Source organism: Nerophis ophidion, linkage group LG09 (assembly GCF_033978795.1).
Source record: "Nerophis ophidion isolate RoL-2023_Sa linkage group LG09, RoL_Noph_v1.0, whole genome shotgun sequence".
Taxonomy (NCBI): Eukaryota; Metazoa; Chordata; class Actinopteri; order Syngnathiformes; family Syngnathidae; genus Nerophis; species Nerophis ophidion.
This window is the reverse complement of record NC_084619.1, coordinates 66181467-66208072: the sequence shown is the minus strand read 5'-3', so window position 1 is coordinate 66208072 and position 26606 is coordinate 66181467. Positions and strand designations below refer to the sequence as shown.

The 26606-nt window shown below is 39.9% G+C and overlaps 1 protein-coding gene across 4 annotated transcripts in view; it reads right to left on the bottom strand.

The window, feature by feature from the left end:
* Window positions 1-26606, bottom strand: part of slka (STE20-like kinase a) — a 67187-nt gene that overhangs the window by 14415 nt on the left and 26166 nt on the right. For 2 of the 4 annotated variants that reach the window (XM_061911596.1, XM_061911597.1), the window contains exons 3-13: window positions 25225-25273; window positions 24670-24819; window positions 18182-18254; window positions 16009-16203; window positions 15780-15861; window positions 13258-13389; window positions 10620-11588; window positions 9253-9383; window positions 8906-9029; window positions 6370-6549; window positions 4223-4315 (exon numbers count right to left, since the gene is read on the bottom strand). In XM_061911596.1, coding sequence (XP_061767580.1) covers window positions 4223-4315; window positions 6370-6549; window positions 8906-9029; window positions 9253-9383; window positions 10620-11588; window positions 13258-13389; window positions 15780-15861; window positions 16009-16203; window positions 18182-18254; window positions 24670-24819; window positions 25225-25273 — 2178 coding nt within the window. The remainder of the gene's footprint in view (window positions 1-4222; window positions 4316-6369; window positions 6550-8905; window positions 9030-9252; window positions 9384-10619; window positions 11589-13257; window positions 13390-15779; window positions 15862-16008; window positions 16204-18181; window positions 18255-24669; window positions 24820-25224; window positions 25274-26606) is intronic. The other 2 variants (XM_061911598.1, XM_061911599.1) reach the window with 1 other exon arrangement.

Below are 26606 nucleotides of genomic sequence, written 5' to 3'. Positions count from 1 at the left end.
CTTGCAAACCAGCAGCAGTTTGGTGAACAAACATGTTCCATGCAGTTATGCAGGACTTCAAAGAAAGCATTTCATCATTTTTGCACACCGGACTGTGGAACACGGGATAAACCCCCACGGCTAATAACCAATCTATTCATTTATACTTTTTATCCTGCACTACCATGAGCTAATGCAACGGAATTGTGTTCTTATCCGTACTGTAAAGTTCAAATTTGAATGACAATAAAAGGAAGTCCAAGTCTCTAAGAGTGGAAAATCCCCGCTACTTGCGAGGGTTGCACTGCAAAAAAGGCAAATAATGGACGTGGCGATAAAAATCCCTAAATATTCTTATTTTGATACACTAAACCAGGAGTCACCAACCTTTTTGAAACCAAGAGCTATTCATGGGTACTGATTAATGCGAAGGGCTACCAGTTTGATACACACTTAAATAAATGGTATTTCTGTCTGTCAATCCGTCGTACATTTTTTTTCCTTTTACGGAATGTATTTTGTAGAGAATAAATGATGAAAAAAAAACACTTAATTGAACGGGTTAAAAGAGGAGAAAACACGAAAAAATGAAAATTTTATTTTGAAACATAGTTTACTTTCAATTTCGACTCTTTAAAATTCAAAATTCTACCGAAAAAAAGAAGAGAAAAACTAGCTAATTCGAATCTTTTTGAAAAAAATACAAAAATTATTTATAATTAATTAGTAATTTTTCCTGACTAAGATTAATTTTAGAATTTTGATTAAATGTTTTAAATAGGTTAAAATCCAATCTGCACTTTGTTAGAATATATGACAAATTGGACCAAGGTATATTTCTAACAAAAACAAATCACAATCACAAAAATATTAAACGTAAATTCAAAAGACTTTGAAATAAGATTTAAATTTGATTCTACAGTTTTTCCAGATTTGCCAGAATTTTTTTTTAATTTTAATCATAAGTTTGAAGAAATATTCGAAAAAACAGAAGCTAAAATGAAGAATAAATTAAAATGTATTTATTATTATTTACAATAAAAAATGTTTTTTTCTTAAACATTGATTTAAATTGTCAGGAAAGAAGAGAAAGGAATTTAAAAGGTAAAAAGGTATATGCGTTTAAAAATCCTAAAATCATTTTTAAGGTTGTATTTTTTCTCTAAAATTGTCTTTATGAAAGTTTTAAGAAGCAAAGTAAAAAAATAAATGAATTTATTTAAACAAGTGAAGACCAAGTTTTTAAAATATTTTGTTGGATTTTCAAATTATATTTTAATTTTGTCTCTCTTAGAATTAACCAGCTTGCTAGTAAATAAATACAATTTAAAAAAATAGAGGCAGCTCACTGGTAAGTGCTGCTATTTGAGCTATGTTTAGAACAGGCCAGCGGGCGACTCATCTGGTCCTTACGGGCGACCTGGTGCCCACGGGCACCGCGTTGATGACCCCTGCAATAAACCCTTTTAAATGGAGTGACACACAATGACAGTGTACAGTTTTGTGCACTAGTGTCAAACTCAAGACCCACTTCATTTTATTTGGCCCTGGGAAGCCTGGAAATAACATGAGTCAATAAAGTACTGTCACTTTTCCAACTAAATGTATTATTTCTTTCTACTGTGTGAGGAAAACATATATATGTACTCCATGTAATCAGGAATCTAACCTAAATATTGTCTAATTATGCACAAATATATGATCAAATTTTCAGAACATTTTCTAAATAAAAATAAATACTAATAATAATGATTTCAAAGCAAGTTATCCATCAAATTGTGCAATGTAAAAGTAGCTATAGATTTCATGGTTAATCTTTTACAGCATTTTTCTCAAAATGAAAACTATTTTTTTTTAAACTGTAAAAAACTGTGGTGCCGTTTTGGAATCTTACAGTAATACACCGAAAAATCTACACTTGTTGATTTGCGGTGAAAAAAACAAAAAAATGGTAGCACAGGTGCCTAAATTTTACCGTAAAATTGCAGTTTTTTTATTTACAGTAAAAACAACAACCAATGTAAACAGTAAAATTCTGGCAACTGAGCTGTCTTTTTTTTACCATGAAAATAGCAGTACTAATTTTCCATTTACAGTAATATACACTACATTTTGGGGTGAAATTATTACAACTTACCATATTTTTTTTGAATTTTACTGTTTAAAAAAACCTACTAATAAAATGCATAAAAAATAGTGTCATAAAACAAACAAGCAGCTCAGGTGCTGAAATTGTACTGTAAAATGTAATTGTTTTTATTAAAAACATGAAAATAAAAAATAATAATAATTTTACAGTATAATTCTGGCAATTGAGCTGTCTTTTTTACCATAAAAATAGCAGTACTAATTTTCCATTTACAGTAATATACACTACATTTTGAGGTGAAATTATTGCAACTTACCATATTTTTTTTACATTTTAGTTTTGAAAAAAATCTAGTAATAAAATGCATGAAAAATGGTGTCATAAAACAAACAAACTGACAGTTTAGGTGCTGAAATTGCACCGTATTCTTTTTTTTTTAAAGTAAAAAAAAAAAAGTAAATTTAACAGTAACATTCTGGCAACTGAGCTGCCTTTTTTTAAGAAACATAAAAACAGCAGTACTGTTTTTCCATTTACAGTAATATACACCAGTGGTCCCCAACCACTGGTGTATATTGTTTTTATTAAAAAAATTTATAAAAAATTATTCTGCGGCCCGGTACCAATCGGGCCACAGCCCGGTACCGGGCCGCAGAAGAATTTTTTATAAAAAAAAAAAATTAAAAATAAATAAATAAATATTATATATATATTTTTTAATTAAATCAACATAAAAAACACAATATACACTTCCAATTAGTGCACCAACCGCAAAAACCTCCCTTTTTCATGACAAAAACGTCCCTTTTTCATGACAAAGAAGAAAAAAAAGAAAAAAAAAGGCCGCACGGCGACTAAAATAGAGTGTACATGAGAGCGGTGGTGCAGTAATCTGTGTTATGGCTAACAGTGCAGATTTCTATTTGTTTTGGATTTTTATATTAATGACATGTGTTAGAATGAAAGCATAACGTCGTAAAAGATTATTCAATATATTCTTTGAGGCTGAAAAGAGTGTTTTATCCAACTACCTGTTTAGTAGCTGAGATAGGCTCCAGCACCCCTCGGCGAACCCAAAAGGGACAAGCGGTAGAAAATTGATGGATGGACGGATAGATCAAACTTTTTAATAGATTACTGGATTTCTAAAATGATTGATCGCTGCTGCCATAATATAATATGCAGGATGGGCTTTCAGCGTATTTTTATAAAAATTTCGTATTTGATATTTTAGTTAATTGTGTGTAATATTGACTAGAACACTTTTGTAAAAATGCTTATATTTATTCCGCTGGCTGACAATCTAAAAAAAAGATAATTAAATGAGTGCATTTTGTTAGTGGCAGAGGTAGAATCCAGGTTAGTGCAGCCATGTTTTATTGTGAAGCTTACTTTGTGTAAGAATAATTGTATATAAGTTAACACACAATTTGTTTCCCCATGAGTTCAGGTCGCCCTGCGAGAAAACAAAAGCTGTCTTTGATCTTATCAAACAAAAGGCCAACCACTTGTAAACTTTGTGCGATTCGATGCGACGTGGAGGTGTCGGTTTCTTTGATCTATTGGATAGCCACCGGAAGACCTTATCGTGACCCGAAATCTACAAAGCAGAGAGGGAGCAAACCCGACACCGCTCCAATCACCTTTTTTGTTTGAACTGCTTATGACTTAGTGCCGCAGAAGTTTATGACCACCTCCCCTTAGAATCAGCTGCAGCCATGTAATCAGAAAATGCCAAAATAAATGAGGCGTGTGTAACCCTTTCCTCAGAGCGTGGGGAGACATTGTACGAGGGTGCAAGTGCACGCGCTCTCCCCATGAGCTAAGTTGAATCCTGTCTGTTTGATTCCTTGCTTCTTGTCCTATTTAATAGATAGTTCGGTGTTTGGACCTGACACTTTGCACTAAACAGGACCTCACAGTGTGCATGTTTGAATGCTTTGCAACTTAATAATAAGAAATGAATACAACAATTTTGTGTCGACAAAAGCGCAACACCACGTTTGTTGAGGTCTACCTAAGCTGAGATAGTTCCACAACGACAAGACGGTGGACTGGGATTGAATTAGTTGGTCGACAGCGAACTTAAAGGACGGAAGAGAAGTCAGAAGAAGAGAAGAAATAAGAAATGGAGATGAGGAGTTTGTGTTTTACCTCAGCCGTCTTAAGAAGCGTTAGGTCCTCCTTTAAGCGCTTCATGAGCTCTTTTCGCATGTGTTTTGGTGACTGTCCAACTTCCTGTTTGGCCTAGAATGTGCTTTGTGTTTGATTGCGAGCAAATACAACAGTAACAGCAAAGAAGGCTCTTGGAAAGTAGAAAACATGCAGAAGACAAAAGAGGGTCCCACCACCAGATGATTCAAGTGACCCCCTGCCCTCCGAGATTAGTGATCAAGAGTTGGACCGCAGTTAGTCAAGGTTGACTTTGCAAGATGATTGTTGTGCGTCTCGGAATGAAAAAGCAAGAGTAATAACTAAGCTGGGATCATCAGTCGGGACTATTACCAATGATTCCAAGTCAGCTGCACCCCAAAAAATCCCGATACCAGGTCAAATAATCACCCACCCATTGACCCAAGCCACCTCACACACTCACACCAAACACAGGGTTAGTACAATATAGCACAGTTCACATAAAAAAAAATGACATAGTAAACAGGCTTTCATCAGCGCTAATAGTCTGTATTGATGTTGCAAGCAGAGGCCAACAAGTACTTGACCACACTAAACACGGAGCGACATCACCATGGCAACAAAGCTAAGTGGGTATTATCTGCGAGAGAGAGAGAGCTGCATAAGATGGACACAAACAAAGCATAATAATAATAAGAATAATAAAAAGGGCTCAAAGCCAGACAAAGACGTCTCACACAGCTCACAAAGCCTGCTGTGGAGGCGGGTAAATAACGAATACAACAACATGCGGCAGATATGATAGCGATCTATGCTAATAAACAAAAGCAGTGAAGTTGTCACCTTGTGTAAATGGTAAACAAAAAGAGAATACAACAAATCCTTTTCAACTTATATTCAATTGAATAGACTGCAAATACAAGATATTTCATGTTCACACTGAGAAAACTTGCTGAAATAAGCAGGGGCGTCCATGATAACTTTGCTTGGATGGCAACATATGTTGCTCAGACACCTGTATGTACCTTTAAGCATTAATGGTGCCTTCACAGATGTGTAAGTTACCCATGCCTTGGCCACTGATACACCCCCAAACCATCGCACATGCTGCCTTTTACACTTTGACCCCAGAACAATCTGGATGGTTCTTTTCCCTCTTTGGTCCAGAGGACACGATGTCTACAAATTACAAAATTTCTTTGAAATGTGGACTCGTCAGACCACAGAACGTTTTTTCACTTTGCATCAGTCCATCTTAGATGAGCTCGGGCCCAGAGAAACCAGCAGCGTTTCTGGATGTTGTTGATAAATTGCTTTCACTTTGCATAGTAGAGCGTTCACTTGCACTTACAGATGTAGCGACAAACTGTAGTTACTAACAGTGGTAATCTGAAGTGTTTCTGAGCTCATGTGGTGATAGCCTTTACACACCGATGTTGCTTTTTGATGCAGTACTGCCTGAGGGATTGAATGTTTGTAATATCATGGCTTACGTGCAGTGATTTCTCGAGGTTCTGTGAACCTTTTAATGATATTACGGAGCGTAGATGATGAAATCCCTAAATTCCTTGCAATAGCTGGTTGAAAAATGTCATTCTTAAACAATTTGCTAAGGCATTTGTTGACAAAGTGGTGACCCTCGCCCTATCCTTGTTTGTGAATGAGTGAGCATTTTAGGAAAGCTGCTTATATACCCAATCATGGCATCCACCTGTTCCCAATTAGCCTGTTCACCTGGGGGATGTTCCAAATAAGCGTTTGATGAGCATTCCTCAACTTTCTCAGTCTTTTTCACCAGTTTTTTTTAAACATGTCGCAGGCATCAAATTCAAAATGGGCTAATATTTGCAAAAAACAACAATGCTTTTTCAGTTCGAACATTTAATATCTTGTCTTTGCAGTCTATTCAATTGAATATAAGTTGAAAAAGGATTCGCAAATCATTGTATTCTCTTTTTATTTACCATTTACACAACGTGACAACTTCACTGCTTTTGGCTTTTTGTAGAACGACATGCGGCAGCTCCAATAGCAATCTATGCTGATATGGTTCACCACTCCCAAGTCAGCCAAGAAGCCACCAGGTGTTTCACCAACACATGCACCCATGAACGCCTCACAGTGATGACATGCAAACATGCCAGGCAGCACCGCCTCCATGCAGGTACCTCTTTCTTCTTGTTCTTCAGCATGTTCTGGAACTTGGAGAGTTCCTTGTCCTGGTCCGCTTTGATGCGCTTGGCTTCGTCCCGCAAGCGGCTGGTGTGGTCCTGCTCCAGGCGCTCGATGGTCTGCTTTTGCTTCCTCTCCATGCCCTCTACTTCCTGGTCGTACTGGCGCTTCTTGGCCTGCACACACAGCAGCGGGTACAGTGCTCCCCCGTACCAATAGTGGACTAGTACTGTCCAGGTGGCTCAGTAAAATATTTCTAAGTCAACAATAAGTTGTATTTAATTAATTGCAGGGTCCGTGGTGTACAAAGAAGACAGCTGTGCAAAACAGCAGCAAGCGGCTGTGGCCTGCGGGCCGGTTCTAACACTAATCAAATATCATCCCAGGGGTTATAGAACATTAATTCGTGGGCTGGATCTGACCCGCGGGCCTTGATTTTGACACATAAGTGTTAAATAAATAATAACGAATAATTAATGGTTTCATAATGCTGTATAACAGACTGTATTTATGTGTTTCACAAATAATGCTGTAAAACAGACTGTATTTATATTAATCACATGTGAATAATGCTGTATAATAGACTGTATTTATTTTATTAACGTGAATAATGCTGTATAATAGACTGTATTTATATAATTCACATGTGAATAATGCTGTATATTAGACTTTATTTATATTATTCACATGTGAATAATGCTGTTTAATAGGCTGTATTTGTATTATCAATAATGCTGTATATCAATGCTGAATAATACTGTATTTATATTATTCACATGTGAATAATGCTGTATAATAGACTGTATTTATATCATTCACATGTGAATAATGCTGTATAAAGCACTATTATTCAGATGTGAATAATACCGTATAATAGACATTATTCATATTATTCACAGGTGAATAATGCAGTATAATAGACTGTATTTATATTATTCACATGTGAATAATGCTGTATAGTAGACTGTATTTCTAGTATTCACATGTGAATAATGCTGTATGAAAGACTATATTATTCACATGTGAATAATGCTGTATAATAGACTTTATTTATATTACTCACATGTGAATAATGCTGTATAAAAGACTATATTATTCACATGTAAATAATGCTGTATAATAGACTGTATTTATATTATTCACATGTGAATAATGCTGTATAATAGACTGTATTTATATTATTCACATGTCAATAAGGCTGTATAATAAACTATTTATATTATTCACATGCGAATAAAGCTGTATAGTCGACTGTATTTATGTTATTCATATGTAAATAACGCTGTATAATACACTGTATTTATACTATTCACATGTGAATAATGCTGTATAACAATAGACTGTATATTATTCACATGTGAATATGCCTGTATTTATATTATTCACATGTGAATAATGCTGTATAATAGACTGTATTTATTTTATTAACATGTGAATAATGCTGAATATTAGACCGTATTTATATTATTCACATGTGAATGATGCTGTTTAATAGGCTGTATTTATATTATTCCAATATTGCTGTATATTAATGCTGAATAATACTGTATTTATATTGTTCACGTGTGAATAATGCTGTATAATAGACTGTATTTATATCATTCACATGTGAATAATGCTGTATAAAACACTATTATTCAGATGTGAATAATACCGTATAATAGACATTATTTATATTATTCACAGGTGAATAATGCAGTATAATATACTGTATTTAAAGTATTCACAGGTGAATAATGCTGTATAAAATACTATATTATTCACATGTGAATAATGCTGTATAATAGACTGTATTTATATTATTCACATGTGAATAATGCTGTATAAAAGACTATATTATTCACATGTAAATAATGCTGTATAATAGACTGTATTTATATTATTCACATGTGAATAATGCTGTATAATAAACTATTTATATTATTCACATGTGAATAATGCTGTATAATAGACTGTATTTATATTATTCACATGTGAATAATGCTGTATAATAAACTATTTATATTATTCACATGTGAATAATGCTGTATAGTAGACTGTATTTGTTATTCATATGTGAATAACGCTGTATAATACACTATTTATACTATTCACATGTGAATAATACTGTATAACAATAGACTGTATATTATTCACATGTGAATAATGCAGTATAATAGACTGTATTTATATTATTCCCCCTGTGAATAATGCTGTATAAGAGACTGTATTTATATTATTCACATGTAAAAAATACTGTTTGTCTATAGTGAGCTAACTGCGGTGCTGAATCTCCCCCAGGGATCAATAAAGTACTTTCTATTCTATTCTATAATTTGACCAAGTTGTAAACTGTAGGTTAGATATAATAATTCAATATGATGAAATCAAGAGTAAAATTATTTATTCAGTGTTAATATTTGAGTGGGCCCCGGGCCCCTCTGTAGTGTAAAAGTTGGGCAGCGAGGTCAGTAAGGTCTGATCTCCATGGTAACATTTCAATCATGACATGCAAATGGAGGTGTGCACTAGGAGATGGTGGAAGTGACTCACTGTCGTTTCCTGCTCAAAGCGCCGCAAGATCTGGTCTCTCTGCTGCTGCAGCTTGTTGCTGAGCTGCTGCTGAGCTCGCTGCTCCTCTTTCTGCAGCAGGCGCAGCTCTCGCAGCTCCTGCCGCCTGAGGAAAGCGCAACATGCAGCGATGCTTTGTATTCTTGTGCACTTGAAACATGACCACCAATAAACATCTCACTGTGTGCCTTCAAGAGGTAACACGTCGCAGCAGATTACCCATCTTCACTTAAGTGGTGAACTATTTAAAGATATGCATGCTAAATAGGTCAGGTTCCTTATTTTGGATCGGCAGTACCACGGGGGAGATTAAGAGTCGAGACACACACCTTAGGAACCTCATCTCCTCGTTCTTGGCGTCGTCATCCGTCACTATCTTCGACGTGGTCACGCTGACTTCCACGCCGTCCACCATGAACTTGCGCGTTTTTTTCAGAGTCTTCTTCTGGCGTTTTAACTCCTACAAAAGTGAAACGTTGGGAAAGTTAGGTGGTTGTTGTGTGGGTTCCCTTTTGACGCCAGTCCAACACAAATACGACAGCGGAGACCCCGGACTGTTAAACGACTGAAGCTCTACATAAAACAAGAATGGGAAAGAATTCCACTTCCAAAGCTTCAACAGTTATTTTCCTCAGTTCCCAAACGTTTATTGAGTGTTGTTAAAAGAAAAGGTGATGTAACACAGTGGTGAACATGCCCTTTCCCAACTACTTTGGCACGTGTTGCAGCCATGAAATTCGAAGTTAATTCCATCGATCCATTTTCTACCGCTTATTCCCTTTTGGGGTGGCGGGGGGCACTGGCGCTTATCTCAGCTACAATCGGAAGGCGGGGTACACCCTGGACAAGTTGCCTCCTTATCGCAGGGCCAACACAGATAGACAGACAACATTCACACTCACATTCACACACTACGGCCAATTTAGTGTTGCCAATCAACCTATCCCCAGGTGCATGTCTTTGGAAGTGGGAGTGAAGTGAAGTGAATTATATTTATATAGCGCTTTTCTCTAGTGACTCAAAGCGCTTTACATAGTGACACCCAATATCTAAGTTACATTTAAACCAGTGTGGGTGGAACTGGGAGCAGGTGGGTAAAGTGTCTTGCCCAAGGACACAAGGGCAGTGACTAGGATGGCGGAAGCGGGAATCGAACCTGCAACCCTCAAGTTGCTGGCACGGCCGCTCTACCAACCGAGCTATGCCGGAGGAAGCCGGAGTACCCGGAGAGAACCCACGCATTCACGGGGAGGACATGCAAACTCCACACAGAAATCCCGAGCCTGGATTTTAACCCAGGATTGCAGGACCTTCGTATTGTGAGGCAGACGCACTAACCCCTCTTCCACCGTGAAGCCCTACGAAGTTAATTATGAGTTTAAACATCAAATATCTTGTTTTTGCCGTGCATTCAACTGAATATGGGTTGAAAAGGATTTGCAAATCATTGTATTCCGTTTATATTTACATCGAACACAATTTCCCAACTCATATGGAAACGGGGTTTGTACATCCCTCGTCCATTAAGAAGTAAAAAGTCAATGCTGGTCACGGCATGTTCTTGCTGTCAATTTTTTAGACCTTACAGAAAATAAGGGTGGTTGCCGTGGTTAAATTCCAGCCCTGTGTTATGTTAACTGAAGACTAGATGGCCTCTAGGTGTGTTGAGGAGTCTTGCCTCAGGTCAGCTACCTACCTGTACAGACACTGAACCTCCTCCGTCTTTGCTCTTGGACAGGAAGCTGGAGATGGACAGGTTGAGGTCTAGACTGCTGCTGTCTGCAGCTGAGCTACTTCCGGAGTCAGAGTCCTTCTCCATATCCTGGCATCTCACAGCAGGACTTCCTTGCTCTGCCTTGGTCTCTGAGTCGCTCTCTGGGATACTTTGGATGGTGCTGTCTTCTGCCGGAGTGGGTTCCTCCTCCCCAATTGGGAGCGCTCGTCCCGCATCCTCAGTGGCGTCATCGCAGACTCCGTTCGTAGTCCGCAGATCCTGATCTGACGGCTTTGAAGTCTTCTCGTCTGCTTCCGGCCTCTCCTGGTCCTCACTGGGCTTGGTTTGTGCGGCTACGTTCATGTTGGTGTCCACTACTTCTTTATTGCCTTCGCTGTCAACACTGACCTCTGTTCCATTTGCCAACTCGTGCTGAAGCATCTCATCCGGTTTGCCGACTTGCTCCACGTCCAGTTCCTGGGACGCAGATTCTGGTTTGGCACGTGCAACCTCAAGGGCTTCCTCGGATTCTGTGGAGTCGGCGATTGCCGGATTTGACTCTTCCAATTCTTCTTTGGTCACTTCTTCCGGCTCTTTTGTTATTTCTAACACTTGGGGAGAATCATTTTCCTTTTCGTCCTTTGTCTGAACATCTGTCACCAGCTCTTCCGCGGACGTAGAAACCTCATCAGCTCGGCCCTCTGGCTCCGTACGCTCTTGCGGGACCGTGTCTTCACTACTGGCGTCCGGCACCTCATCGAGCTTCTCCTCCTCCTCCGCCTTGTCGGCCTCGCTTGTCCCGAGACCTTCGTCCGAGAGCTCGTCTTTGGCCGGCTCAGCCTCCGTCTTTTCTGTGACCGATTCCAGCGTGGAGGGCGTGGGCGGAGCCTTGTCCTCCTCTGAGCTCGCCATGCTGGCGTCTGACGGTGCTCTCTTGTGTCCAGGACCCGACTGAGGGGTAGAAAAAAAAAACCCCCAGAAAAGATTAAAATCAAATTATTATTGAGTCACTAGGGCTAGGCGATACATGCAGTTTGTAAGATATATCAATATATGTTTTAAACAAGATATAAATTAACAATGCATAATAGTGTGAGAGTCCAGTCCATAGTGGATCTAGCATAATAGTGTGATAGTCCAGTCCATAGTGGATCTAACATAATAGTGAGAGTCCAGTCCATAGTGGATCTAACATAATAGTGAGAGCCCAGTCCATAGTGGATTTAACATAATAGTGTGAGTCCAGTCCATAGTAGATCTAACATAATAGTGTGAGAGTCCAGTCCATAGTGGATCTAACATAATAGTGTGAGAGTCCAGTCCATAGTGGATCTAACATAATAGTGTGAGAGTCCAGTCCATAGTGGATCTAACATAATAGTGTGAGAGTCCAGTCCATAGTGGATCTAACATAATAGTGTGAGAGTCCAGTCCATAGTGGATCTAACATAATATTGTTAGAGTCCAGTCCATAGTGGATCTAGCATAGTAGTGAGAGTCCAGTCCATAGTGGATCTAACATAATAGTGAGAGTCCAGTCCATGGTGGATCTAACATAATAGTGAGAGTACAGTCCATAGTGGATATCACATAATAGTGTGAGAGTCCAGTCCATAGTAGATCTAATATGATAGTGTGCGAGTCCAGTCCATAGGGGATCTAACATAATAGTGTGAGAGTCCAGTCCCTAGTGGATCTAACATAATAAAGTGAGAGTCCAGTCCATAGTGGATCTAACATAATAGTGTGAGAGTCCAGTCCATAGTGGATCTAACATAATATTGTGAGAGTCCAGTCCATAGTGGATCTAACATAATATTGTGAGAGTCCAGTCCATAGTGGATCTAGCATAGTCGTGAGAGTCCAGTCCATAGTGGATCTAACATAATAGTGTGAGAGTCCAGTCCATAGTGGATCTAACATAATAGTGAGAGTCCAGTCCATAGTGGATCTAACATAATAGTGAGAGTCCAGTCCACAGTGGATCTAGCACAGTAGTGACAGTCCAGTCCATAGTGGATTCAACATAATACTGAGAGTCCAGTCCATAGTGGATCTAGCATAATAGTGAGAGTCCAACCCATAGTGGATCTAACATAATATTGTGAGAGTCCAGTCCATAGTGGATCTAACATAATAGTGTGAGAGTCCAGTCCATAGTGGATCTAACATAATAGTGAGAGAGTCCAGTCCATAGTGGATCTAGCATAATAGTGAGAGTCCAATCCATAGTGGATCTAACATAATAGTGAGAGTCCAGTCCATAGTGGATCTAACATAATAGTGAGAGAGTCCAGTCCATAGTGGATCTAACATAATAGTGAGAGTCCAGTCCATAGTGGATCTAACATAATAGTGAGAGTCCAGTCCACAGTGGATCTAACATAATAAGGTGAGAGTCCATTATTTTCTGTGCTGTCAATACTTATCTTGACTAACTGGGTGAATAAAAATGTTTACAGTACACTTGTCATTCACTTCAATTTCCCTGAATCTCGCTCCAAAAAAAAAAAATCCTTATATGTATGCTTTCACCGGAATATATATGGAGATATAGATCGAAATATACTTTTTTGTCCATATCGCCCAGCCCTATGGGTCTCGTGCACTTTGTTAGTACCAGAGGTGTATCAGGCTCCTCCTCCTCCTCCTCCTCTTTGCTGTCCTCGATCTCCTCGGTGACCTCTGCTTTGGCCTCGGCGATGAGCTCCCGCAGAGGTTTGCTGTCGACGACGCTGGTGACAAAAGGATGCTGCAAGGGCGACACGCAGGATTTGAACATGAAGCCGTCGCTAATAGCATGTGTCCTTCTGCGGTAGGGTTGCAACATTCCGGGAATGTTCAAAGTTGGAAACTTTCCATGGGAATTAACAGGAAATGAATGGGAATTAACATTGAATGCATCATACTAGATCTTGCAGTATTAAATTATTAGCTAAGAAAACCTTATTTAATGCAAATTCAGCTGAATTCCGACCCATCACATGCCCAGATAATTCCCATTCCCATTATTCACATGTTAATATAAATACAGTCTATTATACAGCATTATTCACATGTTAATAATATAAATAGTCTATTATACAGCATTATTCACATGTGAAAAATATAAATACGTTATACATTTACAGATCGAAATGTACCTTTTTTGTGATGTGTAAAGTTCAACTAGCAAATACTAAATCAAGAAATATAGTTTTTTCTGCCTTCTGTTCTGATAGTCATTCCGTTGTCATACAAGAAAGTAGGTTAAAGATTGATTTACCATGCTGATTGACTGTTCATTTATTTATTGAGCCTATTTCTATTCATTTGTCCATCAGTCCAATATTTCTAAAAGACTACTCCAATTGTTAAGCTGACTATTTATATCCGTCTGTGGCATTGCATTAGTCTTTTACAAGAATAAATAAGTACAAAGAGAATAATGCCACGTACAGTATCTGATGTGTGGAGACATTTCACCCCAACCAATGTCTGCGGAAAGGCGGTGTGTCGGATCAATTGTATTGAAGTTACCACAAAACTGTGTTTCCATGAGTTCTGGGCGAGAGGACAAAACCGGTCTTTGATCCGACCAATCAAAAGGCTTGTAAAACTCCACTGTGTAGAATGGGAAAAAACATGAAGGTATCGGTTTCTTAGATGTATTGTAATCCGCAGAAAGATTCAGTCTTGACCCGAGATCTACAAAGTGGAGAGGAAGCAGGACCGGCCCGAGCTACAGGGACCTTTTCTTTGAACTGTTTTACGACATTTTCTTTGAACTGTTTGTAATCAAAGGCAACGGCTGTTTACGACCCACCCTCCCTTAGAAACAGCTGTTGCCATGTAATCAGGGAAAGTCCAAACAAAAGAAGGAAACATACAATCTTTCGTCAGAGTGTGGTGACACTGTACAAGTACACAGGTGTAAGCGTTTCTCCTCCATCCATCCATCCATCTTCTTCCGCTTATCCGAGGTCGGGTCGCGGGGGCAGCAGCCTAAGCAGGGAAGCCCAGACTTCCCTCTCCCCAGCCACTTTGTCTAGCTCTTCCCGGGGGATCCCGAGGCGTTCCAAGGCCAGCCGGGAGACAGTCTTCCCAATGTGTCCTGGGTCTTCCCCGTGGGGTCCTACCGGTTGGACGTGCCCTAAACACCTCCCTCGGGAGGCGTTCGGGTGGCATCCTGACCAGATGCCCGAACCACCTCATCTGGCTCCTCTCGATGTGGAGGAGCAGCGGCTTTACTTTGAGTTCCTCCCGGATGGCAGAGCTTCTCACCCTATCTCTAAGGGAGAGCCCCGCCACACGGCGGAGGAAACTCATTTCGGCCGCTTGTACCCGTGATCTTGTCCTTTCGGTCATGACCCAAAGCTCATGACCATAGGTGAGGATGGGAACGTAGATCGACCGGTAAATTGAGAGTTTTGCCTTCCGGCTCAGCTCCTTCTACACCACAACGGATCGGTACAACGATCCACTCTTCCCCCACTCGTGAACAAGACTCCTAGGTACTTGAACTCCTCCACTTGGGGCAGGGTCTCCTCCCCAACCCGGAGATGGCACTCCACCCTTTTCCGGGAGAGAACCACGGACTCGGATTTGGAGGTGCTGATTCTCATTCCGGCCGCTTCACACTCGGCTGCGAACCGATCCAGTGAGAGCTGAAGATCCCGGCCAGATGAAGCCAACAGGACCACATCGTCTGCAAAAAGCAGAGACCTAATCCCGCGGCCACCAAACCGGAAACCCTCAATGCCTTGACCTTCAAGGCGTTTCTCCTCATTGAGCCAAATTTCATTCTGTCTCTGTCTAATTCCTTTCTTCTTGTCTTGTTTAATAGATGCCAGCAGTGTTTAAACCGGACACGGTGTATATTTGCAAATACTGTGCAAAGAGCTATGTCCGGTATGCCACAAAGATGCAGCAGCTTAAAGACAAGCATCCAATAATATATCATTATTGGAATTCCCCATTCATTCCCATATATTCCCACGGACGGTGTCCAACTTTGAATAATCAAAAAATGATCAATATTTCCAAACTTCCCGAGCTTAACTTCTTGTGTTTTTGGAAAGTTTTCCGGTAATTTACCGGAAACTTTCCACTCCTTTGAAAACCTAATCTGCAGGGATAACGGCACTGAGCATGTCGGCCCACCTGTAGCAGCTGCAGGGGGCTCCACCGATTGTCCACGTTCTTGTCAAGTGCTCTGCGGAGAAAGTCGCTGAATTGCGGTGTCCTGGAGTGACACGTTTGAAAACATCAAATTGGAGCTCAGATTTCACTCTGTGCTTGTACACTTTAAACACACAACATGTCCCTTATCTGGAAACATTCCACCACCCCCCACCCCCCAGGGTGAGAACCCCGGCACACGTCATCTCACCAGCGAGAGGGATGCATAAGTGTGGGCGGCTCGGACTTGGCTATTTTCAGCAGCACTCTCATGGGATTCATCTCGTGGTTGGGCGGCTCGACCTGCGCCAGCTCGATCAGGGTCACCCCCAGGGACCAGATGTCCGCCTTGTAGTCGTACGGGCGGTCCTTGGAGGTCTCACACATCACCACCTCTGGAGCCATCCTGCACACGGACATGAAGAGGTCCCATATGACACTTCTTAGACCATGGGTGTCAAACTCTGGCCCGCCATGTAATTTATTTTGGCCCTTGAGACAATATTAAATTAACATTAGAGCTGGCTCGCCGGTATTATACAGCGGCGGTGCATTCACCGCTGATTCTAATACTTACCAACCTTCACGATTTTCCCAGGAGACTCCCGAATTTCAGTGACACCCCCCCCGAAAATCTACCGGGGCAACCATTCTCCCGAATTTCTCCCGATTTCCACTCGGACAACAATATCGGCGGCGTGCCTTAAAGGTACTGCTTTTAGCGTCCTCTACAACCTGTTGTCATGTCCGCTTTTCCGCCATACAATCAGCGTGCCGGCCCAGTCACGTAATATATGCGGATTTTATATACACACACACACACACACACACACACACACACACACACACACACACACACACACACACACACACACACACACACACACACACACACACACGTGAATGCAAGGCATACTTGGTCAACAGTCATACAGGTCACACTGAGGGTGGCCTTATAAACAACTTTAGCACTGTTACAAATATGCACCACACTGTGAACCCACACCAAACAAGAATGACAAACACATTTCGGGAGAACATCCGCACTGTAACACAACATCAACACAACAGAACAAATACTCAGAATCCCTTGCAGCACTAACTCTTCCGGGACCCTACAATATACACCCCCGCTACCAACAAACCTCGATTTTGCATGTCAGTATAAAGTTATATAAGCCTAGCGTGTTCAATATTCAATGCAAAACTTGTTCGGGTCCCTATTAAAAGGTTAAGTTGTCATTGTGGATTGAACTTTCACAGTATCATGTTAGACCCGCTCGACATCCATTGCTTTCCTCCTCTCTAAGGTTCTCATAGTCATCATTGTCACCGACGTCCCACTGGGTGTGAGTTTTCCTTGCCCTTATGTGGGCCTACCGAGGATGTCGTGGTGGTTTGTGCAGCCCTTTGAGACACTAGTGATTTAGGGCTATATAAGTAAACATTGATTGATTGATTGATTCTACTTTGGCCCAAGGCTTTGTTCAGTTTAGAATTTTGGCCCACTCTGTATTTGAGTTTGACACCCCTGTCTTAGACTATTCTGACTGCGACTAGGAGGTCCCACAATAGTATAATCCAAGTGTCAAATTTCCACTGGGAACACGTTTTGTGCGTCTGCAGCTTTAGCGGCACTAATGAGCGGCCTGTCCACGACAGTGTAGCGCTCCAAGAAGTGCTATTGTGCTCTTTTTGCATCTACACGGTGACCCTACACTTGTACAACGCAATAGATGGCATTTATCTCAGGCACACATCACACATGTGCGAGGGTGCAGTTCCACGCGTTCTCCTCATGAGCTAAATTGAATCCTGTCTCAGTTTGACTCCTTGCTTCTTGTCTTGTTAAATATATAGTTCGGTGTTTGAACCTGAAAAAGTAGATTTTACGTTTGGTGATCACAAACAGGCTAGAGTGGCACATATTAGTGATAAGGTTGTTAGAGTGGCTGTGGCAGCATCTTGAGGGTTCCAGGTTCGATCCCAGCTTCTGCCATCCTAGTCACTGCCGTTGTGTTCTCGGGCAAGACCCTTTACCCACCTGCTCCCAGTGTCACCCACACTGCTTTAAATGTAACTTAGATATCGGGTTTCACTATGTAAAGCGCTTTGAGTCACTAGAGAAAAGCGCTATATAAATATAATACACTTCACTTTACTATAACATCATTTAAGAGTCTGTTACCATACAAAGGACCATTGCTTTGTCTCAGCGCTAAACACTCATTCATGACTGGCATCCTTCAAGACTCAACTCGCTAAATGAGGGTCGCCCCCTTCCTAACTTGTGTGATAGCACAACTAAAACATGATCCTGTGGCGCTGCAGAGATGACTACATAGAATTGTAAGAAGCTGTTGTGCCCAGGCTGCATGACTCACCAGTACGGCGTGCCGATGAAGGAATCTCTCCTCTGCAAGGTCTTTGTATTTTTCGCAGAAACACCAAAATCCGCTGAAAAACAGGAAATGATCTGGTCATCCTTTCCTCCATTTGCTGTGCCAAAGCGCCGTTTATCAGTGCCTCAAACAGCACAGTTGTAGTTTGTACTTGTAATTCTGTACTTCTTCATATTAGTCTTGTCCAACACAATGTACACTCAGGTTTTCCCATACCAATATTTTGATACCTTTCGGTAAGGTGACCACAAAAAATGTCATTATTGTCTTTATTTTAACAAAAAATCTTAGTGTACATGAAACATATGATTACTATTGCAAGTTTGTCCCTAAATAAAATAGAGAACATACTAGATAACTTGTCTTTTAGTAGTAAGTAAACAAACAAAGACTCCTAATTAGTCGTATGCAGTCATTTATACACCTATTATTTTGTCAAAATGATTAAGGGCAAGTGGTGGAAAATGAATAATTAATCCATTTGTTCATTAATTGTTAATATCTGCTTACTTGCTCTTTCAACATGTTCTATCTACACCTCTGTTAAAATGTAATAATCACCTATTTTTCCCGGTACATTTTTGGAGCGGTATAGTACCGAATATGATTCATTAGTATCGCGGTACTATACTAATACTGGTATACCGCACAATCCTAATGTATTATTTATCATTTAATTTCTTAGCACATGAAACATGTTTATTATCGTAAGTTTGTCTTAAATAAAATGTTGAACATACTAGACAACTTGTCTTTTAGTAGTAAGTAAACAAACAAAGACTATTAATTAGTCGTATGTAGTAACATATTGTGTCATTTATACACCTATTATTTTGTACATATTATGAGGGACAAACTGTAAAAAATGTATTATTAATCTACTTGTTAATTTACTATTAACATCTGCTTATTTTCTGTTTTAACATGTTCTATCTACACTTCTGTTAAAATGTAATAATCACTTATTTTTCATTAGTTTTGGATGATACCACGCATTTAGCTATGGATCTGATACCAAGTAGTTACAGGATCATACAATGAAATATAATACCTAATAAACCAATAATAATATGGTTAAGAAATACTGATGTAAAGGGTAGGTGTCACGCTGTTTTCTGTTTTAACATGTTCTATCTACACTTCTGTTAAAATGTAATAATCACTTATTCTTCTCTTCTTTGATACTTTACATTAGTTTTGGATGATAGTGCACATTTAGGTATAGATCCGATACAAAATTCTTACAGGATCATACATTGGTCATATTCCAAGTCCTCATGTGTCCAGGGACATATTTACTGACTTTATAAACAAAATATGATTTTTTAAAAATTAAAAAATATTTTGTGATGCTAAAAAATGTCGAGTAGTACCGACTATGTACGCTCCTGTACTTGGTATCATTACAGTGGATGTCAGGTGTAGATCCACTCGTGGCATTTGTTTACATTGTGACGCCGGTGAGCTATTGTATCCTCCTGCGGTGTGTAGTGAAGCATATATAGCTATTCCTGGTCCTCCAGTGATAATGCTATTTGCGAGAAACGTACTTTGTCGCCATGGAGGCCAGGATTAGTGATTTACAAGTAGCTAAAACAATGTGGATGGACTTTATCCGCTAAATAGCGAGCCATATCTTAAAGCAGCTCTTCCTGAGGGTGTTACAGTGTTATAACATCACCTTTATCTTGACTTTTTACACCAAAATGCGTCCATTCTCCCTTTTCTGTCTACACACTGTGTCTTCTTGTAAGTACTCTGTGTGCGCGCTGCCGAACATGCTACTCTGCCCGTAAAACCGGCAATGTACCGACGTGACGTCATACTCGTTACAAAAAAAAAAGGCGCAATAGTACCGAATATGATTCATTAGTATTGTGGTACTATACTAGTACCGATACACACATTAGGTCGATCATCAAGTGCCTTGATAATTATTACTCGCCAGGCCACGCCGTCAACCTTCTGCCTACAAAGTGTGCATCATCAAAGAACCAGCAAGCTCGGGGTGCTACAGGAAAACCTGGAATACTTTTGCGTTTTTACTAGGGGTGTAACGGTACACGAAAATTTCGGTTCGGTACGTACCTCGTTTCAGAGGTCACGGTTCTTTTCATTTTCGGCACAGTAAGAAAATAACAAAATATACATATTTTGGTTATTTTAATCCGAGTCTGAATCCGAGCTCATGTCGCTATACCTTTCTGTTCTATCCGCCATGTTTGTTTGTTTTGGTTTCACGCGGTGACGTCACAGGAAAATGGACGTGTGGATATAGCGATGGTGAAAATCGGGCACTTTGAAGCCGTTTTTCGGGATATTGCGTGATGGGTAAAATTAAAAAAAAAAACTTTGAAAAATAAAATAAGCCACTGGGAACTGATTTTTATTGGTTTTAACTCTTCTGAAATTGTGATAATGTTCCGCTTTAACAAATTTGCTAAATCTTCCACCAGAAATATTTTTCTTAGTGGAATATTTGATGTGAAGTAATCGGAAACTTGGATAGGTCAAAAATTCATAATAACATTGATTTTGATTCAATATTATGTTTTGAGCAATGACAGTTTGAAAGAAAAAAAAAACAGCATTGTTTTATTAGTCAAAGTTGCATCCATCCATCCATTTTCTACCGCTTATTCCCTTTTGGGGTGGCGGGGGGCGCTGGCGCCTATCTCAGCTACAATCGGGCGGAAGGCGGGGTACACCCTGGACAGGTCGCCACCTCATCGCAGGGACAACGCAGATAGACAGACAACATTCACACTCACATGCAACTTTTTCTAAATTACATTTAGCCTTTAAGCTTTTTATTTCACTTTTGTTTATTTTAATAGTATTTTTAGAATGTGCTGTGGGCCGCAAATGGCCTCCGGGGCACGCTTTTGACACCCCTGCTATTAATAATAAAAAATAAAATCAGATAAATCTATGGGTAAAAAGCAAAGCCTGGCGACGCTTGCACGTTTATCATAACTCTCTCGCTCTCTCTGTCCCTGCCCTTCCCTCACCAATGTTGCTGCGCACGCAATTTTTTGTTTTGTTTTTAACCCCTTCTTAACCCTGAACGTACATTGAAAATACACGCAACCCTAACTTTAAATGCCGGACATTTGAGGCATTTTAGAAACTCCACCCGGACAGCCCCGCAAAAGAGGACATATCCGGTGAAAAGAGGAGGTATGGTCAATCTATCGTAGCCCGGTCGCTGTGTTGTTTTTTTTGATTGATTGAAACTTTTATTAGTAGATTGCACAGCACGGTACATACTGCGTACAATTGACCACTAAATGGTAACACCCGAATGCGTTTTTCAACTTGTTTAAGTCAGGGTCCATGTAAATCAATTCCTGGTGCCTCGGTGTGCATTGTTTACACAACGTGCGGTGCACTACTTAATATGTCCGTGTGGAAACTCGTTCGGTACACCTCCGAACTGAACCGAAACCTCCGTACCGAAACGGTTCAACACAAATACACGTACCCGTTACACCCCTAGTTTTTACGCAACCTGCAGAATGTAAAAATCCGTCACTCGGGGAAACAGAACAGTCATCACATAGTTAAAAAAAAAGAAGAACCAGCGCATGAATGACTTGTGTAAACACGGAGCTGTGCAGCGAGCACTTGGCTCCGCCGGGTGCCACGGTGCTGATGGGAGCCCCAAAAATTGACTTAACTAATTATCTCCTTAAGCCTTTAAGTGGCTCCGTGGGAGGCTTGTAAGTGGCCACCCAGGACACCAACAGCGAGAGACGACAACAACTAATCTACTTTTGTTCCGCGCAGTATTCTGCAGGGGCTTTTAACTGGGGCTTTGGCAGGAACACAAGCAATCATTTCCAGGATGAATAATCCTTCCCGGTTAGTCACACACACACGGTCTAATGCAAGGAATAAATCTAGCGGGAGGATGAACGCTTTTTTCTTTTTTTTGGACAACACGGGAGATTGGGGCGGTACAGCTCGGTTGGTAGAGTGGCCGTGCCAGCAACTTGAGGGATCCAGGTTCGATCCCTGGTTCCGCTATCCTAGTCACTGCCGTTGTGTCCTTGGGCAAGACACTTTACCCACCTGCTCTCAGTGCCACCCACACTGGTTTAAATGTAACTTAGATATTGGGTTTCACTATGTTAAACCGCTTTGAGTCACTAGAGAAAAGCGCAAGTTGGAAAAATAGATTGTTGTCCTGCCTTAAAACAGTTTTTGAATTCTTATGGTTCCGGCACTAGTTTTGCCTTTAAGTTATGTACATTAGTACTGTAGCAAAAAGTGGCCAGACAGAACTACCAATCACGTCTTTGGTATTGCTGCGTGATTTCCTTTAGAATGATGTATTACCTACAAGCCTGCTTGCAAAAGTTGAAAACCTTTAATAATAATAATTTACAGTAATGATGAAGTAGTAGTAAATATAATTTACTACTACTTCACCCCTCAGAAATCATTTTTTATACTGTATATCAGGGGTCACCAACCTTTTTGAAACCAAGAGCTACTTCTGATTATTATTTATTATTATTATTAGTACTGATTATTACTTATTATTATTATTGGCTTTTATCTAGTTTGCACTTTGTAATTGCACTTTCCATCCATCCATTTTCTACCGCTTATTCCCTTTGGGGGTCGCGGGGGGCGCTGGCGCCTATCAGCTACAATCGGGCGGAAGGCGGGGTACACCCTGGACAAGTCGCCACCTCATCGCAGGGCCAACACAGAGACAGACAACATTCACACTCACTTTGTCTGTGTTATTTCTATTATCATTATTATCGACTAATTTTTGCCTTATTATTTTTATTTTCTTATTTTAATGATGTTGGATGTGTGTTGTTGTTGTTGGGGACAAGTGTTGTAAATTAGCTTTGGCTACAAACTCTATGATGCATACTTTCTTTGATTGATTGACTGATTGATTGATTGAAACTTTTATTAGTAGATAAAATAGTTCAGTACATATTCCGTACAATTGACCACAAAATGGTAACACCCGAATAAGTTTTTCAACTTGTTTAAGTCGGGGTCCACGTTAATGAATTCATGGTTTTGTACTTACGGACTGTGTAAAATTTACTCTGTTTTCATCAAACAATTGTTTGCAATAGAAAAAGAGAAGGAACTACCGTATTTTTCGGACCATAGGGTGGTAGAGGTCATATCATGTTTTTTTTTTTCTACATTTAAAACACTTCCCAAAAATAAAATCAATTCAAATCAATTATGAATTGAATCGTTAGCCTCAAGAATTGAGTTAAACTGAGTATTGACTTTGAATCAAAAAAACTTGACGTGAATATTGGTTGTTTTTTTATCGATATAATTGATCAAAAATCGAATCGTTGCCACCAAGAATCCAATTGAATCGAATTGTGTGGTGCCCAAAGATTTTATTAAACAAAACCAAATTTCTTTCATGTAATATATACATCCAATGTTATTAAAAAAGTGTGGATTTTGAATCGAGAATCGTTTTGAACAGGATGGATTTTGAATCGAATCGTTACCCCCAAGAATCAAATTGAATCGTGTGGTGCCCAAAGAGTCAGAGGCCTACTCTGCGCCTCCTACTCCACACTGGAAACGAATAGTTAAAAGAGCAGAGCTTTCTCTTCTCCTGAATAGGAAATACTCAGAGACTGATGTCAGTACTCTATGTTATCATTAATTATTAATGATATTTATATTTGTGGAAACACTGATCATCTTAATGATTTCTCACAATAAGTATATATAGAAACAGATAAATATTTTTATAAATATATTTCGACTCTTTAAAATTCAAAATTCAACCGGAAATAAGAAGAGAAAAGCTAGCTAATTCGAATCTTTTTGAAAAAAATTTAAAAAAGAATTTATGGAACCTCATTAGTAATTTTTCCTGATTAGGATTAATTTTAGAATTTTGATGACATGTTTTAAATAGTTTCAAATCAAATCTGCACTTTGTTAAAATATGCAACAAATTGGGCCCAGCTATATTTCTAACAAAGACAAATAATTATTTAGAATTTTAATCATAAGTTTGAAGAAATATTTCACAAATATTCTTTGTCGAAAAAACCGAATTAAATTAAAATGCATTAATTATTCTTTACAATAAAAAAAATAAATCTACTTGAAAATTGTTATAACTTCACCTTTATTTTTACTTTTTACACCAAAATGCGTCCATTCTCCCTTTTCTGTCTACACACTATGTCTGCTTGTAAGCACACTGTGTGCGCGCGCTGCCGGACATGCTCCTCGTGCCCATTAAAAGAACAAAAAAATACACGGGGAAACAATACTTTCCAAACAGAGTATAGTACCGTTTTTGATTAATCAGTATCGCGAAAAATTCTACACAAGCTGACCATTGACTACTCTAACTTATATCCCAAGTTTTGGTTTTTAAAAATATTTTCCTTTATGAACATACAAACTGGGGGTAAAAGTGTGGTGAGATAACGTGTGGCTTGAGATTATACCAAGTTTCACTTCTCCATCCAGGGAGAGGAGAATGTTGCCGGCCTTCAGGTCTCTGTGGATGATCTTGTTCTCGTGGAGGTAGACCAAGGCCTCCAAGGTCTGCTTGCACACCACACGTATCTGAGGCTCCGTGAGGGGCCTCTCCAGTTCTGCAGGCGCGCACAGACACTTTGTGAGTCACATTTTCTTTCACATTCCGTTGTAGTGTCACAACACACACTTTGTCCATGTAAACATTGCCACGCAATAGCAACCAATAGCGACCAGAGGGAACCGGATGCCGCTCTCTTACAAAATCCAGCTCGTGCGAGGGGGAAACGCTCAGTGAGTTCAACGCAACAGGAAACGCATTTGCACACAGCGGAGGGGCGTTTCTACATCTCCAGTAAAGGAAGGTGAAACTCCATGCATTAGACACACTGCTTGAAATTGGAGCTAGCATAATTACACACTTCACCAGACGAAAAGAGCAGAGAAACCCACAGAGTTGGCATTGGAGGGAGGAAAAGCAGCAGAAGTTTATTATGCTGCAGTTATGTGAGGCGGGGACTTACCCAGCATGATGGCGTCCACTGCGCCGCCCGCACAGAACTCAATGAGGATCTGCAAAGAGCATAACAATAAATGTCCAATGGGATACATTTAAAATCACGTCTTTTAGAGGAACTCTTCATTTTCATTCTTATTTATCTCCTTCATTTTTGATCAGTAGACAATTCAACCCCCCCTTCAACATAATAAGTAGTCTTACTTCATGGGTACACTGCAAAAACTGAAATCTAAGTACTGTATTTCCTTGAATTGCCGCCAGGTATATAGTATGTGCCTGCCTAGAATTACTGCCGGATCAAACTCATTTCGCAAAATAATTAGCGCACGCTTAGCATTACCGCCGGCTCAGGATTAACGCCGGGACAAACTCGTTTCGCAAAATGTTATTTTTATTAGCGCATGTCTAAAATTTCCACCGGGTCAAACGTGTCACGTCACGAGTGACACTTCACCTGTCATCATTTTCAAAACGGAGGAGGCTGATTTCAATCATTTGAAATCGCATAAAGGGAAGAAGATTAAGAGCTATTCAGTAGGATTTAAGGTCCAAGCTATTGAATATGCTAAAAAGAACAGTAAGCAGCTATGTTTTATTAATATACCGTAGCTGCGTGTGTCAAATATGAGTCATTAAATGACTCCCGCCTCCTGGTGGTAGAGGGGGCTAGTGATCCGTCTTGCGATTCCTCGGCTGCAGAAGAAGTGACAACAAGCAGCAAGAGTGAGCAGCGTGTCTATTTCTTCCTCTCGCTTGCACTTTTAACATGGAGGATTATATATCTAAAATAAAAGTTTTCTGAACTGGACTTTCAATCGAAGCAGGAAGATAAAGGAAGATCTCCATCGAGACGGAGAGACTTTTAAAACTGAAGAAAGATAAGGAAGACTTCACTTCACGAATAACAAGTGCACTTTTCTTGGGAGAAAAAAAGAATGAGACCCCCATCCCTTAAAAACAAGTGTTGCCATGTAATCAAGGAAAGTCCAAAGAAAATAGGAAGCGCACAATCTTTCGTCCGAGCGTGGCACACTGTACGAGGGCACAGGTGTACGCGCTTCTCCTCATTGAGTCACATTTAATTCTGTCTCTTTTTAATTCCTTGCTTCTTGTCTTGTTTAATAGATGTCATCAATGTTTGAACCTGACACGGTGTATATTTACAAATACTGTGGAAGGAGTTACATCAAAAATGCAGCAGCATATAGACAAGTGGCCAGTAATATATCATTATTGGAATTCCCCATTCATTCCCTTGGACGATGTCCAACTTTGAATAATCCAAAAATGGTCAATATTTCCAAACATCCCGAGCTTAACTTCCCGGGGTAAGTTTCCGGAAAGTTTCAGGAAACTTTCCACTCCTTTGCAACCCTAATCTGCAGG